Genomic DNA, 19,778 nt, shown 5'->3' with positions numbered 1-19,778 from the left:
ATATTTTAATCAGTTTAATGGTTTTACAGTATTTATAAATCAGTTTCTTCATCTGGTTGATGTTGGCAGTAATGTTGTGCATGATGATGCAACTTGTCATGTGGTGAGGAGTTATGATGTCACGCAGTGAATCCCTTGTTTCATCATTTACCCTCATGTTTTGTGCTTAGCGGTCGATTGGCTGTCCACTGAGTCCTGTAACGGTGTTGTGAACTGGTTGTGACCAAACTATGTTTTGCGTATAGGGTGTCCATTAAAAATTTTTTTAAATGCTGAAAATAAGACCAACTTCGAGTTTAATTTACAGAAGGAGTTTTCAGGTGAATTAATATCTACAGATATTACTGTCCTGTGGAGCATGTGAGAAAAGATTTCAAATAATTCAACACATAAACACAGCAAAACATAAGGAGAATTTAACTAGCAAACTTGCAAATAAAGAGCCTGTTCAAAAAGTAGCAAGTAGGATTAATGAATTTTCTTTCGACTTGTGCCAAGCATTTTTAGCTGCTGATATTCCCTTGTATGAAATTAATACCCCCACATTAAAACATTTTCTTGCCAAATACACTCGACAATATGTGCCTGAAGCAAGTACACTGCGCAAGACTTACGTAGGATGTTGTTACAATAATGTATTGTCAAATTTACAAGCTGAATTAGCGGATCAGTTTGTGTAGTTGTCTATTAATGAAACCACTGATTCTGAGGACCGATTTATTGCTAATGTAATTGTGGGCACCTTAAATAAGGAACAAAAGATGGTACCATCTCTTCTTAACGTGTGTGAATTGCCGGCCACTAACAATGTAACTGTAACGCAGTGTGTGACGGAATTGAAATTATTATGGTCATCTGGAATCAAATACGACCGGCTACTTTTATTTTGTTACTGATGCAAGTACTTATATGTTAAAATCTGGACAAACACTGAAAGGCATTTTCCTAACTTAATTCATATAACTTGTTTGGCACATGCTGTTAATCACATTTCTGAGACAATACACAATTCTTTCCCATTGTTAAATCGATTTGCCTCTTTCTGTGGAGCAGTTATCATCATTTAAATATGCCCCAATAACATCTTGTGATGTGGAAAGAAAGTTTTCAACTGCAATTCATCACTCAGCATTGACAGCGGGACCATTTCTGCTTCAACCTCCAACGAATAAATGTAAGTTTATATTATCAATACTAACCTCACTTGTCTGCTGCCATTTTTTCATTTTAATAGTGCATATTTTTTGGCATATTTTCAAGTTTTTAACAGCATATGTGCATGCATATTTCTTAGTTTTTTAGGGCATGAACTTCCGAGCCTTAAAAATAATATTGTCCTTTAGAAACCATCGCATATCAATTTTCCCTTCAACTGTTAACATACAAAATATAAAAGGTGTTAAATCATACAATTTATTATTGCATATTTATGGACACAGTAGAGAAGATATATAGCTGTCAAAAGAAGGTCAAGGAATTCTGTATGTCAACAGCTAGCTCATGAGCGAATTGAGTAGGGCAGCCTCTGGCTGGTAAATGAAGCACGGTTTGATACATTTCATTTTCTGGAGAAGTACTAGTCTGATTTGCTAAATAATCATGGTGCTGAATTTGTAATGTTTGTAAGTTTATGGCCGGGTGTAGAAAACAATGTAATTCAATTTTCAAAAACAAAATCAGTACCAATATCTCGACAGATATTGATAGCCTGGAAAAGTACTGCAAGTCCAATTATGAGCCCCTTTGTAGCATTGCCAAGAGTGAAAGCAGAATGTCAATTTCTTTAATTGTTCACGAGTTATTTGAGATGGACAAATTCACTGAACAACACTACATACAACACTTGTTCATATCTAAAACAGTATCAAACTATATTTGCAGGAATCACTTGAAAAGTACACACAGAGAGAGGGACAGAGTCCACAAGGGATAGCTACTGTAGAACAAGGTGTACCGTACAGTAACAATAATTTTTGTACTATTTATCTTAGGATTAAATGAGCTTATATATATATATTTTTGAATTTTTAAATTTTCCCTGTTGTAGGCCTACAGCTATCCTGGATCAGGAAAACTTCATTTTTCTTTACACATACCGTACAGATGATGATTTACCATTGCCAATGAATCTAATATTAATACTAATATTACAATAAATGTATTTCATTATGAAATACAGCACTTATAAAAAAAAAAATTAAAAAAAAAATAAAAAGATTTAGAAGGAATGGATGACTATGAAATAATTATACATATACTTTACTTTTCTTAGGTGTATTAAGCAGATAAATATTAATCACTGAAAACATAAAACTTAATGACAAACATTCATTATAATCTGATAAAATGAACATACCTGGCTCGTGTTGAGCAAGCAACTTCTCATGCAGCAACTTGTAGTTTTCTGGAGCACCTTTCACCAACTCTACCAGCAAATCAAATGCTGATGACCGTGAAAGCTGAGACTTGCATTTAGGCACATATCTCTTGCGAGGATTAGGTAAGGCAAAGAGAAAATCAAATACCTAGTGATGAAACAAAAATGCTCCAGAATCTTGCAACACAGAAATTAACACAAATACAAGGAAAACCGTGTACAAGAGCAATATATTTGATTGATGATAAGTAAGTAAGTAAGTAAGTAAGTAAGTAAGTAATTCGTCTTCATTGGTGGCGAAGTTAGAGCTCAAGGCCCTTTCTTACCCTACATTACATACCTGAGACAAAAACTCTTGCCCTTCTTTACAAGTTTTAAAGGGAGGGTTATGCTTGAGCACATTTGACATGAGATTCAATAAGCCAATGAGTCCATCGTCTTCTGTAGTGTTATGCCTCATTTCCAGATATTCTCGAGAAAGGATCAACTTAGATAACCGCTTCGCAAGGTCATCAATATCAATAACACAGCCTTGTGGATCCTCTATGCTTTCTAAAAAGAGAAGAAAGTAGCAAATAATAAACAGTGAAAAGTGCAAGTACGAATTTAAGGGAGTTCTGAATGCCTAAAGGATAGTCATTGAGAGAGAGAAAGTACACATCTCTACAAAAATGATTCACTTGTATACATTCTACGAGTTGTGGCAGGAAGCTGCCACAGTGGGTTCATGCATCACTTTTTACACTTTTCATTTGTGGATTAAATGTCATTTTTTAAAACAGTTACTAATAACATGAATGTTATTTTTAATTAATAAATTTATAACACACTTGTTGCTTTACTTTTTATACAGACCAATAAAACTTGTAACAGTCTTGGTGTCTTCGTATAGACCAAAAGAACTTGCAAACAATCAGAGATAAAATTAGTCATAATCTATCATGGTAAGAAATTCATAAATTTGATGCTTTGAGTCTGTTTTTATTTAATTAGTGACATGGACATATACAGAGTCTCTCATATAAATCCAGACCGAACACATGTTGTTTGTACTCTGCATTAAGGCACCTGCCTCAGCTGAACTTATGTCTCGACTGTTCAAGAGAAAGGCTTTTCAAACAATGAGGTTTGAATTTAGATGTTATAATGGAAGTGGAAGTAGTATGTTCATTCGTCACCAGATGACTCACTGGACATGGTACACCGCTAGCGTTCGAAGCGGAAGCTGAGGGAACCATCAGAATAAGTCTGAGAGGGAGTCACGTAACATAATGTTTTCTTACAGTTCCTCCAATGTGTGAGGATTTGTTTGATACACTTTTTCAGCTTACTCCACAAGTAAAAATCACATACTGTTAGATCTGGAGAATGAGAGGCAGTGATCACACTGTCTGCAACACTTCCGAGATTGTAAAAAAGGAATTATCTGCTGTATGGGCAGGGGCTGAATCTTGTTGAAACCACCAATGTGATTTTTCTTCTTCCGTTAACTGATGGAAGAACGGCATCAAAATGTCATCTTGGTACCTCTCTGTATTTACTGCTGTTTAAAAAAAAAAAAAGGTCCAATTATTCATCTTGCACTAAAAGCACACCAACACCAATCTTCCTAACATCATGAGGGATTTCATAAACACTATTAGGATTTTCTGCATACCAATAGTGAGAGTTATGACTGTTCACACGACCATTAAGATGAAACCATGCCTCATTCAAAAACAATACAAGCTGTGGATTGAATAAACGATCATTCAATGATGCAAGATACCACTCACAATATCTCACTCTTGTGTCTGGATCAGCAGGTCTTAAACAATGGGCCCGTGTAAACCTGTACGGTTTGATCTGTAACGGCTGTGTAGCTCTGTGTGCAGAAGAAACCGAAACTGCTACTTGGGTTGCTAATTTTGTGAGTGATTTATTCGGTGATCATTCAAGATTCTCACCAATGTCATCTAGCGTTTCCTCTGTTAAAACCCTCTTTTTATTTTATTTTTCATTGAACACTGAGTCAGTAGTTTTAAATTTATTTACAATTACGTGAATCTGCGCTAGTGAAGGTGGCACTTCACCAGGAAATTGCTGAACAAATGCATCACGTACCCGTTGAGCTGACTAGTATTTAAAATAAGATTTACATGCGAAAATACGGTGTTGCAACGATAACTGTCTCACCGTCTTAACAGCTGTGATTCAGACTGGCAAATCATGTGTGCCAGGTGGAACACATGCAGACTGCTTGCAAGGTCAAGAATTACGCACACGCCTCCCATGCTGCAGCTGCCGTAGCGCTGAGTACAAACACCAGGCGTTTGGTCTGGGTTTACATCAGAGACCCTGTAGAAGTGCAGAAAATTCTATGACTCTTCTTTGACATGCAAAGTGATACTTCATGCTGGAATTCATGGTCTATTTTTACCACAGGCGCGTATCATATTCGCTAGTACATTTTCCCTGGATTTAGAATGAAAAATTGGAGTGTGTTTTATATATAGGATGGCATATGATATGCAATATTTTATTTGCTATTTTTTGTGCTGACCTACGTATTTTGGAGGTACTCACAATGTGACAGACAAGCATAAATGCAGCCAAATCTCCAACATGATATAATACACTGGCAGCTAACTCAGTCAGGAAGATAATCACAAATAAAACCCTTGAAAAATGGAAGAAAGAAACTACCCAACTTACTACAATGAAGAAATGGAAGAGAGTAAAAGACCTACAGGACAAAAACAAAAGCAAGCTGAGAAAAGAAGCAGTGGCGATCTTCAGATTGGAAACAAGACATGACTATTCAATTGCACATCTAGTTAGAAACAAAGTATACATGACGGAAAAGTGTACCATCTGCAAAATTACTGGATCAGTGATGGACTCGCGCAACACCTACTTCAATGCACAGGACTCAACCCAACCCAACAAAAACAAGGCATTTTACCAGCCCCATACTGGACAGCCAGAAACAAGATGAAACAAGACTCTGTTCCCTAATATATCTGTTCATTACTAGTGTTATTTGTATATTTCTGTTGTCTAGAGGTATCAATTTTGTATTGGAGTTACTTCCCAATAAAGCAGTACACCGACATGTCAAAAATCATGGGACAGCAGTATTTAAAGGGGACAGCTGGTAGCGCCACAACACTGCGACATCTTGGAAGTGCCCAGACCTGTATCAGGTATGATGTGACATTGTGACGTATCCATTTGGCCCACAGATGTGGTGGGTCACTTTAATATTAAAATAAATAAATGATATGTCATTGTTTCTCCATAAACAGTATCCCAAGGGCGCCAGTCTTCAAGCTTATGGCTTGAAAACAAAAGTAGATAATTAATAATAATAATAATAATAATGCGTAATGAGACTCAAAAAACTCCCAGGGGTGAGGTGAACGGAACACAAATCATTAAGTACACTAACTTGGAATTTAAGGATCATTAATAATCATTTCATAAAATACAAATTAGAACAGCTATTTATTAAGATGAAAAACGTGACGTAACGGCGTTTTAACGACATCTGAACTTACGGAAGCAAAAGAAAAATTGAATTAAATTAATTTTAAAAATGAACTGTTGCGCGAAGACTTGCAGTAACTTATGCCATAAGCTCACCATATGTAGACTCTGTTGTCTTGAAGCTGACGATATGTGGATCTCGTACCGGCTGCCTTCTCTGTTGTTGGATTCCAGTCCTACTTCTACATTTCCTGTCCTTAACACTTCCTACTGTACTCCTTACATAAAGCCGTAATGAGTCCTACTTTTAAGTGCAAAACCACCATGGGTTATGTTCATGGAGAGAATACATTCGTATTCTTCCGTATTCCGGAACAGTAGCGTAGCTAAATTCATAATAAGAGCTCTCCTGCCCTATACTAGTCAAAGCCGGTCTCCCGTTGACTACCTCTCGTCATTGAGATAACAAGTCCCAATGAGAGTAACTTTTGAGTAGAATATACTCAGATGCGAAGTGAACTAAGTTAAAATCTTCTCCGATGTGTAGACGTAGAATCGTAGTAAGAGTATGAATAAGAATATAAATGAGAAAGTCTGAATGTCCTCTCCAGCCCTTGTCGGTGGTATTTATCGGTTCAAAAGTCTCCTTCCATCAGCCATATCACATGGTCCAGTAAGATTCGAGGTCTCCTCCCTTCTCCCTTGTATTGCTGTGAATCCATCACGTTGCTTCATTACGTTCATTCACATAGGCTGAACTTTCCCGCTGAAATAAAGCGTCTCAAAGCGAAGTTTGAAAAGTGGGTGTTAATAATGTATCAACTGTCTCTTCATGAGGTGGAGAGCGTAATATCTCTCGTAACCTCGATGACGTACTTTTCCTGGAACTGGGCTGAAATTAGCCTGCTGACTCTGGTCACCTTACAACGGCTATTGGAAAATTTACTACAAGTTATAAATATGCGTGATGTTGAAATACTTTACCCAATAATTAGTTCGTTCAGAATACGTTATAGCCGCGATACGAAGAAATGAAATGATGATTGAAATGGATGATAAAAACCCTATATATATATATATACATATTAATTTAAAAATGACCTATCAGTGATTAAATATATACATCTTATCAATTAAATATATAGTTCAATAATTAAAAATATACAGTGATGTCCCAAACATCACATTCGCAACTTTGAGCCTGAAACAAGTAGTACTTCCGTTCAGGGCTCACACTTACACTTTGCCACTTACGTTTCACTTGTTTTCAAAACCACTGTACATTCATTCATTACTGTATACAACATAACACTATTTTACAAAATTACAACTTGATGATTCCACCTACAACTTAATAACACATAATATATAACACTTCAAAATTTCCTTTAAAAACACAATATTACAACCTAGCGAGTTTCTGATGTCTCACTTTCTCAAATGTTCGTCATCTCTTGCTGATTTTATGAATCCAGTGTATGCAATACTTGACAATTCAATTTAGATCTGTTCAAAATTTACACAAACAAAATGCATCGTATTACTCTTTCAAGTGTTTATACGTTCTTGCTGTATGACTTTCACTTTACACACGCTAACACATTCACGTGGTTTTAGCCTAGGGTAAAATTATTGCAAGTCTTTATGATGACTTCTTACAGTCTACGGGGAATTTACAAATTTTAAACTGCAATATTAATGATCCTCGTTATATAAAATCAAATACTAGATTACCCATACATGGCGTTACGTAAAGAGAACAGACGTAATCTTGGTAATGAACTCGTGTCAATCGTATACACACACATCGTGTAGCAAGCAAAACAAAACTTGGGAAACTCCACCTACCAGAGAGCAGTCACTCCACGCTGCGACAGGTATATTATATAAGAGATAAGCATGGCCTGGCTCACTGACCTATATTCCAGCACTATGGAAAATCCACCGGACTCATAATATATTTACGTAAACTCCGAATGTTGAATGAACCCAATAAAATGCAATCACCGTCAGATAATTGATAAGCACAAGGTCCTAGTTTCTTATGTATACGATAAGGTCCTTGATATAAAACTCCAGCCATATCATCAATAAAAACCGTGGCGAAATCCCCTGCCACATCACCTAATGCAATATTTAATGCTCTTATTAAGGCTGCAGAACTAGTCTTCTTCCCGTAGGGAACGCGCTGAAACTGATACAAGCTGTACTTATGACTAAATGCTGTCAGAGGCCTGTCCTCTACTCTCAAAGGAATCTGCCAAAAACTACTTCTTAAATCAACAGATGAAAACCATTTTTTACCCTCAAAGCCCTGAATTAACTCTTCAATAGTCTGTGATTTTAACTGGTCAGTACAAATACGTCTATACATTTCCCTCCCATCAATGCAAAGTCTGACGCTCCCATCACTCTTAGGCACAACGATTAAAGAATTTATATACTGGCTATTAGACACTTCAATTATCCCATCAGCTAACATAGCTTGTATCTGATCGTCAACTGCCTTGGCATATTTGTGTGGGATAGCATACCGTGGCCCGCTGAAAGGACTGTCATCCAGCACTGAAAAAGAATGTTCATAAACATGTGTTTTACCGGGTTTCTTAGAAAAAATCTCAGCGTGTTCACATAACACTGCCAACAATTCGTCCCTCTGGACTTCCTCTAATTTACTGTTACTCGCAGCTTCAAATAAGGTATCCTTTTGGATCTCAACTTTATTATTAATACTTGTCACCTGTGTCTCTAACTCCTTTCTAGTGTTGTTGCTTTCTTTTTCCATTAATCCCAACAACTCACTCCTCTGCTCTACAAATTTCTTTTCTACCTCTTGTTTGTTTTGCTTAGTTATCTCTTTCTGTTCCTCTATCTGCTTGTTAAATCTTTCATTTTGTTTAAATAATTCTTGTAACTGTTTGCTATGTTCGTCCATCCTTTTATTAGCTTCTACCTTGTGTTCATTCAATGCCTTACTTAATTCTCGTTTAGTTTGTTCTACTTCATTTTTAATTTCTGATTTAGTTTGTTCCACATCTGTTTTAATTTGTTCCAATTCCTTTTTTATTTTGGATTTTTTGCTCCATTTCATTTTTTATTTCAGATTTACTATCCTCTATCTTACTTAAAATTAACTGCATCATTTCAAGTAACTGATTATTATTACCCTCACTGTTAGGACTAACCTCCGCCTCGCCCCCCATCGTACTATCGTCTGAATCTAATGTAACTTCGTCATTCCTACTCTTATTCCCTTCGCTATCTTCGCTCCTAATATTAGTTTCCTCCTCTACACATTTATCTAACTCTTCCTTAGAATTACCTAAAGTACTACCCTTCAGCATGTGTCCACTACGCAGCGTCGTGTCTTTCTCCTCTTGCTCAGCCATGTTACCCCCAAAATCAAACACACTAGAAAAATATACTGTGGATACACAACAGTTACCCCCAAACTACTGATTTTATCCTTCTATACCAGTACTTAATGATTTACGAGCCCCTCAGTTGTGGCGACAATATGTGACGTACCCACTTGGCCCACAGATGTATGACAAAATTATAACGTGGCGGGTCACTTTAATATTAAAATAAATAAATGATATGTCATTGTTTCTCCATAAACAGTATTCCAAGGGCACCAGTCTTCAAGCTTATGGCTTGAAAACAAAAGTAGATAATTAATAATAATAATAATAATAATAATAATAATAATAATAATAATAATAATAATAATAATAATAATAATAATAATAATAATAATAATAATAATGCGTAACGAGACTCAAAAAACTCCCAGGGGTGAGGTAAACGGAACACAAATCATTAAGTACACTAACTTGGAATTTAAGGATCATTAATAATCATTTCATAAAATACAAATTAGAACAGCTATTTATTAAGATGAAAAACATGACGTAACGGCGTTTTAACGACACCTGAACTTACGGAAGCAAAAGAAAAATTGAATGAAATTAATTTTAAAAATGAACTGTTGCGCGAAGACTTGCAGTAACTTATGCCATAAGCTCACCATATGTAGACTCTGTTGTCTTGAAGCTGACGATATGTGGATCTCGTACCGGCTACCTTCTCTGTTGTTGGATTCCAGTCCTACTTCTACATTTCGTGTCCTTAACACTTCCTACTGTACTCCTTACATAAAGTCGTAATGAGTCCTACTTTTAAGTGCAAAACCACCATGGGTTATGTTCATGGAGAGAATACATTCGTATTCTTCCGTATTACGGAACAGTAGCGTAGCTAAATTCATAATAAGAGCTCTCCTGCCCTATACTAGTCAAAGCCGGTCTCCCGTTGACTACCTCTCGTCATTGAGATAACAAGTCCCAATGAGAGTAACTTTTAAGTAGAATATACTCAGATGCGAAGTGAACTAAGTTAAAATCTTCTCCGATGTGTAGACGTAGAATCGTAGTAAGAGTATGAATAAGAATATAAATGAGAAAGTCCGAATGTCCTCTCCAGCCCTTGTCGGTGGTATTTATCGGTTCAAAAGTCTCCTTCCATCAGCCATATCACATGGTCCAGTAAGATTCGAGGTCTCCTCCCTTCTCCCTTGTATTGCTGTGAATCCATCACGTTGCTTCATTACGTTCATTCACATAGGCTGAACTTTCCCGCTGAAATAAAGCGTCTCAAAGCGAAGTTTGAAAAGTGGGTGTTAATAATGTATCAACTGTCTCTTCATGAGGTGGAGAGGGTAATATCTCTCGTAACCTCGATGACGTACTTTTCCTGGAACTGGGCTGAAATTAGCCTGCTGACTCTGGTCACCTTACAACGGCTATTGGAAAATTTACTGCAAGTTATAAATATGCGTGATGTTGAAATACTTTACCCAATAATTTGTTCGTTCAAAATACGTTATAGCCGCGATACGAAGAAATGAAATGATGATTGAAATGGATGATGAAAACCCTATATATATATATAAATTTAAAAATGACCTATCAGTGATTAAATATATACATCTTATCAATTAAATATATAGTTCAATAATTAAAAATATACAGTGATGTCTCAAACATCACAACATCTCGAGAGTGAGTGTAAACGCTGTCTGTCCTGGTCATGACAAAGTGATGTGAATTATAGTCTTTCGAATGGGGCATGATAGTGGGGATCAGATGGATGGAACATTCCACTACTAAAGTTCGATTGGTGGTGTCGTGTGTAACGGATGTACCTCATGGAAGGGCATTAGCACCTACTATGAACAGCACAGTGGCCAACCATGGGTATTTAATGATTGCAATTAACCAGCCTGGCTATAATTGTCTGTTGTAACAAACTCGTCACACTGGCTTAAATCACATCCACATTTAAAGTAGGAGGTACCAGATGTGTATCCTACAGGTCAGTGCAGCGCTCTTTGATGTCAGTGGTATATGGGAGCAGAAGACCTAGCAGATTGCCCTAGTAGACATCCGGATACAAGCCACAACAACGTCTCATCCGAGCACATGACGTTGCTAATTGGACCCTGGAAGACTGGCAACAGGTAGCTTGAACCGATGTGTCACTATTCCAGTTGTTTTGAGCTGATGTTTAGGGTTCAGGTATCGCGCAGGCCCTGTGAAGCCACGGACCCCAGTTATCAACAAGACACCATACAAGCTGGTGGTAGCTCTTTAATGGTGTGGGGTGTGTTCACGTGGCATGGCCTGGATCTGCTGCTCCACCTGAAGAGATCAAAGATCAGCACAACTGTTACGCTGCACTGCTTGGCGACCGCGTGCAGCCCTTCGTGGACTTCACATACCCCTACCAGGTTGAGATATTCTATCAACATAATGTACTGTGTCATTGGGTCCAAGTTGTCCAGAATTGGTTCGAAGAGCACCCTGGGGAGTTTCAATTAATGCTGTACCCAACGGAATCCCTTAAAACTAGCTATGAATACATTCTTTCAGTATCTATATGCTCACAAGATGAGTAGAAGCCAAGCAGGCATACAACACAGTACTATTTAAGATCTCTTTGAGTGCTGACTCGCATAAAATGAACAAGTTTACCATACAAAATATGTGAAAAAGATACTTAAATTATAATTCTTGTCTAAAATTATGTTAAAAAACTTGTTTTCTAATAAATATATTTTAAAATATCTTAAAGTGTCTATGGTGAGGCACTTTTTGTAAAAACATTGGGTGGCTTGAACCAATTGTGTCAATTAGGTGGTATTTTAAATTAATTTGTTGATTGAACTCATCAATACAGTCATGAAACGGACACTTTGCAAAGCTTTTAACATTCACAGACCGAATGTTACTGCTACTGGTCATGGGTACGTATTGCAAGGCGCAAGTATACTTGCACGACTGTAGGTTGGTAATGTCTTGAGGTTGAGCCAGAGGTACTCCTGAAGCCTGTGGTAATGTGATGGGGAGGGCCCACATAAAATAAATGGTGGTTGGTATGCATGGATGTTGACGTGGTGGAAGGAGTACCTTTGGTTGTAGGGCTGTTATGTCATAATTTATGTATGTAAAAAAAAAAGATCACTGGTATATGTGTTTAATTGACTGTACAGTTGAAGGTGGGCCATAAAACTACCTCTGTCCACAATCTGTATCCATTTATACAGGTGAAAAGTTATATGTTGCCTGAAGGCAACAGTGTGCAGTAAAGGGTTAAGCAACACTGGACGTAGTAAGTTCTTGGATTGATGACCGCTTGGGACCACCATGTGCCGTTGGCTCGATTCCCATTTTACAATGCCCATGAGTGTTCATTCCTTGTTGTACGTATTGGTTCTTGGAGAGTCATTATGGAACTTTTGAAGTACATACAATGTATGTCATACATACATACACACATACATACATACATACATACATACATACATACATACATACATACATACATACATACATACTGTACCAAGAAAAGTTGTTGAGCAAGAGCATGGGAAGGATCTCGGGTTGTGTACCGTCTTATTGGAGCAGGTACAGAGAAGGAAGACTTCGCAGGGCGAATAATAGATGGTATTAAAATTTTATAATTTTATTAATGATTTGAAGAAAAACACCCTGCTTCTCCTTAATTAAAAAAGTAAATCTTCCACTGACATGTTCAGAATGAAATTAAATTGCAGAATTGTAAACGCTGTTAAGATTGAACAAAATATAGTCTTTATTCTACACATCCACTCGATGTTCGTAAAAATGTCCAGAATGAATAATAGCTTTCAATAATTTCAATTAAACACACCCTAAAGTTCAACTAAGTTTTCACACATGGATTCAAATTAACTAATATTCAAAATAAAAACTTTGTTCATAAACCTTCATTCAAATCACTTTGTCAATTGACCAAGATTTTAGAGTTCAAAAGAAAAATTAAATCCTCCAAATCACTTCTGTGCAAGCCTAGAGTCTGTCTAAATCATTATAGATTAAACATAATTTCAAATTACACTTGCTTCAGAAATCTTACAATCCAATTAAATATTAATGATTTTAAATCGCTTGCATCAGAAATCCTAAAGTCCAGTTAAATAAATTAACTTGTACACTTAATGTCAACTAAGTTGTTATGGAATGACTTCAGATTACACTTACTTCAAAAAAAAAAAAAAAAAAAATCCTAAAGTTCATTTAAGAATGACCTACAGTTCCGTTAAATGACTTCCTACAATTTCAACAAGTAGTAGGACTGGAATTCACACGATCAATTTTTTTTTTTTTTTTTTTTTTTTATGGACCAGGCGCTTTCACATGACAAGCATAGTACTAGAGTGTTGAGAATGATTGAGTGCCTTGGCAGTAAGCCAGTTAATGTTTTAGTGCAATTATTCACTCAACAAAGTTTGTAAAATACACTTATATCACCTGAATTCAGCTATAGTAATGGTTGAGTGCGGCTCCGCAGCTTGGCGACTGGAACTCCTACGGCGAACAGCCTGAGGTCGAACTCAGCACCAACAGCAGCGAACCATGTTCCATCCCTCAATGTTACCATGTCTTCTCCCACGAAGTTACCACGTATCATCCCTCGAAGTTACCACGTCTTTTCCCTCGATGTTACCACGTATCTCCAATGATGTAGCCTGTCCCACGCTGGATACGATGTTTAAAGTAATGTGAGGTTACGAAACTTCGCCAAGATTTCTGGTGTTTATTAGAGAGAAATACAGACAAATGAAAAAGTTCTATTGGCACGATAATGCAAGACGTAGCACTGTCAGTTAATAGTAATGAGTTGCATTTCACACTTAGACGAGTTCGAAAGTACAGTTCATACTTGCACTTTATAACATATGAATAATAACACAGTAGAGGTTTCCACCTATTCAATACTAAGATGTATTTACAATATTTTAAATTACATGGAACTAGTTTCGACCCACCTAGGGGTCATGTTATTTTAACGGTAAGAATCTTATGGATTTATAATTTATAAAGTGAAGTGTGATAGATGAAATGAGAGATGTTAGTATGGTACAGGTAAGTAATAGTTAATTATACAAGGAATATACATACTAAGAAGTTTGGAACAAAGTACAAATGGGGTGCTTAGTGTTGTAAAAATTATGGAAATCAGTAGGTCCTCGTAATAAAGAATACAATGTAAAATGACACACATAAAAAATATAAAAATATATACAAGTATGTACAAAGTCTGGAGAGTAAAATGTGGTACTCTTTATAAGCCAAGTCAGCTTGACACTGATCAGCTTAAGCAGAGAAATTACGCAGTTGGTATATTAAAGTTGTGTTGACGGGCAGCATTGTTGATTGTTGGATGTGAAGTTATTTTTGAATTTCTGGTTAAGAAGAAAGTGGACACTGCGCGTGGAGATATTAATTCTCGGTTCTTAGCGGAAACCAAATTGGACCTATTAAAATGGAGAAAAGCTGGTAAAAAACAAAGTACACAGAGAGAGGAAAAGGTTACCATAAAGTGAAAGGACGCTTACCTCGCGCTGCAGTGTGTGTAGTTTAGCTGATGGTGTGCGACTGGTGGTGGGAAGAGAAAAATGAGCAGAGAGGAGGGCAGGCGCGTGCGGGTTAGGAGGAGTGGAAGTGGCTTGGGAAGAGTGGAGGTGGCTTGGGAGGGGATGAGGAGGAGGGGAGGGGATGAGGAGGAGGGGGGAGGCTTAAGGCGGGGCTGAACGGTGCGGGAGAAAGGGTAATTGTCTCGCTGTGGTGAGTGTAGTTTAGCTGATGGGGTGCGAGTGATGGTAGGAAGAGAAAAATGGGCAGAGAGGAGGGCAGGCGCGTGCGGGTTAGGAGGAGTGGAAGTGGCTTAGGAAGAGTGGTGGTGGCTTGGGAGGGGATGAGGAGGGGGGGGGGCTTAAGGCGGGGCTGAAGGGTGCGGGAGAAAGGGTAATTGTCTCGGAAAAGTACCTTTGATTAAACTTAGGATTGAGTTTTGGTTGGCTGCATTACTGTTTCTGAGGAAAGTGATAAATAGATCAAAAGAGTATGTTGGGTTTCTCTGAGATTTCATTGAGATTGTGACTGGCGTTAAAGTATTGGTCTAGGTGTATGTAGTAATTTTCCATTATGTTGAGTAAAGGGCCTTTGTTTGCTAATTCGAGGATGTCCATGTCCTGTTCGATATTGGTAAAATTAGTGTTATAATCTTGCACGTGTTGGCCGATGGCTGAAAACCTGTTGTATTTTATTGTGTTAGTGTGCTCGCGGTATCTAATATTGAGGTTTCTTCCAGTTTACCCAATGTAGAATTTTTCACAGGTGTTGCATTTGATCCTATAAACTCCTGATTTTAAAAATCTGCTGGTCTTGTTGATGTGTGAAGTACTGTGTAAAACGTTCATGTTCTTATTGTTGGTTTTGAAGGCTATTTTAATGCCTTGTTTCTTGAAGATATTGGTTAACTTGTAGATATCATTGTTGAACGTGAAGGTGGAAAATGTTAGAGGTTTAGTTATTTCTTTTTTTTTGAGGGTAGTTTTAGGGCGATGTTTGTGTTTATTGATTATCCTTTCTATAAAATGATTGCTGAAGCTATTGAATTTTGCCATTCCGCGGATTGTGTTAAGTTCGTTCTTTAGATCTTTCTTGGACATATGTATTATGCTGAAGGCTCGGTGCACTAGGTTATTGTATGTGGCTCGTTTGTGGGACTGGGGGTGCACTGAATCTTGGCGAATGGTGGAGGCTGTTTGAGTAGGTTTTCTGAATATTTTATAACTGAATGAATCTGAGTTTCTAGTGATAGTTAAATCTAGAAAGTTGATTTTTTGATTTGATTCAGATTCTAGTGTGATTTTGATATGAGGATCAATATTGTTGAGTCTTAGGAGGGTGGTGGAAGCGTTAATTGATTTCTCATTCATGATCACGAAGACATCGTCAACATATCTGGCCCAAAAGAGAATGTTTCCAAATTCATTGTCAATTTTGGTGTATTCGAGGAAGTCCAGGTATATTTCTGCTAAGATACCTGAGGCCGGTGACCCCATTGCCAAACCGTTTTGTTGATATATGACATTGTCAAAAGTGAAGTAGTTATTGTCAATGATAAGTTTTAATATTGTGATAAAGTCTTGTATCTCTAGTTTGCTTAAGTGGCTGTTTTTGTTTAAATTGTTTATAATTATCAGAATTAATTTTGATACTTGTACGCTTGGGTACATGTTTACAATATCGAAAGAGTGGATGAGTGATCCGGTTGCAAATTGAACTTGTTTAGTTTTTCTACTAGCTCAGATGTGTTTTTAATAGACTTTTTGGATAAAAATTGATAATTTTTTCTTAAGAAACATTGGATGAATTGTGATATTTTATATAAGGGGCTTGGTCTATAGTTGATAATTGGGCAGATGGGAACTCCGGCTTTGTGTATCTTGGGGAGAGCTTTAGCAGCGGGGAGTCCTGGGTTCATATGTATGAGTCTGGATTTTCCCTGTTCAGTAAATAGAAATGTTTTTTTAAGAGTTTGTTTAAGTAGTCTTTGAATTTTTTGGGTTGGGTCTTTTTTAACTATGGAAAATGAGCTATCTGTGAAAAAGTTTTTTGTTTTTTCAATATATACTTTTTTATCCATGGTAACTGTTGCATTGCCTTCGTCAGCTTTGGTTACGATGGCTTCATTGTCTTTAATTTTCTTTTTGAGGGCGTATACGCGCTTTTGTTCAGGTATTTTTTCTCTATTATTGAGGTTATTTGCGGGGTTGGTTAAATTGGGGAGGATATTGTTCAGTTTCCTTTTAACATTGGTTCTAACCTCATTTTGCATATCTTCTGGCATTTTGCTAATGGCTAGCTCTGATTCTGTGATCATAGTAGCGGCTATGTTGAGGCTGTTCAAATTGGGCCAGTTGTGTTTCGGTCCTTTGGATAAAGTTAAGTGTTCAATTTCACTTAAAGGCATGTTTGATAGATTTACGACAGCTGGATGAAACTGCGTACAATCGAACGTGTTTCTATTGGAGTTTCTAGATTGATTGTTATGTAGTTGGGAGTTTTTTAGCCCGTTGAGTTTATTCTCCAAATTTGACTGTTTTCTGGCTAGTTCGTAGAATAATTTGTTCTCTACTTGGTGATAAAGAAGTGTCCATTGTGCGTTTGAAAGTAGTTTAGTCGCTGCGAAGTGAGCGTCATATAATATCTGATTCAAAAAAGATTTATTCCTATATAAGAATTTAATTTCGTCTCTTAACCATATTTTGTTGGTTTTGTTTTGAGTTTTGATGGTTTGAGGTGAAATCTGATGTTTCTTTTTATTGCTTCTTTGAAAATTAGGAGTCAAGTTAAGTGATATACATTGTTTTAGGAAATCGACGTCTTTGCGTAATTTGGCTATCTTTAATTTTACGCCTAGATATTGAAAGGCTTTCTGTTTTGCCTGGCAAGCTACATCATCAAGGTTTATATTGATCCTCATATTAAATTCACACTAGAATCCGAATCAAATCAAAAAATCAACTTTCTAGATTTAACTATCACTAGAAACTCAGATCTTTCAGTTATAAAATATTCAGAAAACCTACTCAAACAGCCTCCACCATTCGCCAAGATTCAGTGCACCCCCAGTCCCACAAACGAGCCATATACAATAACCTAGTACACCGAGCCTTCAGCATAATACATATGTCCAAGAAAGATCTAAAGAACGAACTTAACTCAATCTGCGGAATGGCAAAATTCAATAGCTTCAGCAATCATTTTATAGAAAGGAGAATCAATAAACACAAACATCGCCCTAAAACTACCCTCAAAAAAGAAATAACTAAACCTCTAACATTTTCCACCTTCACGTTCAACAATGATATCTACAAGTTAACCAATATCTTCAAGAAACAAGGCATTAAAATAGCCTTCAAAACCAACAATAAGAACATGAACGTTTTACACAATACTTCACACATCAACAAGACCAGCAGATTTTTAAAATCAGGAGTTTACAGGATCAAATGCAACACCTGTGAAAAATTCTACATTGGGCAAACTGGAAGAAACTTCAATATTAATTACCAAGAGCACACTAACACGATAAAATACACCAGGTTTTCAGCCATCGGCCAACATGTGCAAGATTATAACCATAATTTTACCAATATCGAACAGGACATGGACATCCTCGAATTAGCAAACAAAGGCCCTTTACTCAACATAATGGAAAATTACTACATACACCTAGACCAATACTTTAACGCCAGTCACAATCTCAATGAAATCTCAGAGAAACCCAACATACTCTTCGATCTATTTATCACTTTCCTCAGAAACAATAATGCAGCCAACCAAAACTCAATCCTAAGTTTAATCAAAGGTACTTTTCCGAGACAATTACCCTTTCTCCTGCACACTTCAGCCCCGCCATAAGCCCTCCCCCCCCTCCCCCTACGCCCCCATTCCCCTACCAAGCCACCTCCACTCTTCCCAAACCACTTCCACTCCTCCTAACCCGCACGAGCCTGCCCTCCTCTCTGCCCACATTTCTCTCCCCGCCACCAGTCGCACACCATCAGCTAAACTACACACACTGCAGTGCGAGGTAAGCGTCCTTTCACTTCATGGTAACCTTTTCCTCTCTCCGTGTACTTTGTTTTTTACCAGCTTTTCTCCATTTTAATAGGTCCAATTTGGTTTCCGCTAAGAACCGAGAATTATATCTCCACGCGCAGTGTCCACTTTCTTCTTAACCAGAAATTCAAAAATAACTTCACATCCAACAATCAACAATGCTGCCCGTCAACACAGCTTTAGTACAGCAACTGCGTAATTTCTCTGCTTAAGCTGATCAGTGTCAAGCCGACTCAGCATATAAAGAGTATCACTTTTTACTCTCCAGACTTTGTACATACTTGTATATATTTTTTTATATGTGTCATTTTACATTGTATTCTTTATTACGAGGACCTACTGATTTCCATGAGTGTATAATTTTTACAACACTAAGCACCCCATTTGTACTGTGTTCCAAACTTCTTAGTATGTATATTCCTTGTATAATTATTAACTATTACTCACCTGTACCATACTAACATCTCTCATTTCATCTACCACACTTCACTTTATAAATTATAAATCCATAAGATTCTTACCGTTAAAATTTAATATGGCTGATGATGACCCCTAGGTGGTTCGAAACTAGTTCCATGTAATTTAAAATATTGTAAATACATCTTAGTATTGAATAGGTGGAAACCTCTACTGTGTTATTATTCATATGTTATTTTCAGTTCAATACGGACCAACAACATGAAATTCATAACCCTTGCACTTTATAACGTAGCAGTTAATACGTGACTCGAAATAGCACAGTCTTTTATCACAGTCTGAACTACATGTCAGGTCTCTGTGGAAATGTTTACGCCAAAAATAAGGTCACTTCTTAAGTTAAGAAGTCAAAAGCACAGTCTTTAACTACACAGTTCGTATGACATGGAATTAGACACTAGGCACAGTTCAAAATATGCACAAATCATGTAGTAAGT

The 19,778-nt window shown here is 37.1% G+C and overlaps 1 protein-coding gene across 1 annotated transcript in view; it reads right to left on the bottom strand.

Moving 5' to 3' along the window:
* puf (ubiquitinyl hydrolase 1 puf) overlaps positions 1-19,778 on the bottom strand; it is an 870,156-nt gene that overhangs the window by 376,311 nt on the left and 474,067 nt on the right. Inside the window, exons 25-26 of the mRNA XM_068225443.1 lie at positions 2,718-2,929; positions 2,357-2,525 (exon numbers count right to left, since the gene is read on the bottom strand). Of these exons, the coding sequence (XP_068081544.1) occupies positions 2,357-2,525; positions 2,718-2,929 (381 nt within the window). The remainder of the gene's footprint in view (positions 1-2,356; positions 2,526-2,717; positions 2,930-19,778) is intronic.

Source organism: Anabrus simplex, chromosome 1 (genome assembly GCF_040414725.1).
Source record: "Anabrus simplex isolate iqAnaSimp1 chromosome 1, ASM4041472v1, whole genome shotgun sequence".
Taxonomy (NCBI): domain Eukaryota; kingdom Metazoa; phylum Arthropoda; class Insecta; order Orthoptera; family Tettigoniidae; genus Anabrus; species Anabrus simplex.
Note: the sequence above shows the minus strand (reverse complement) of the source record. Positions and strands in the feature narration are given on the sequence as shown.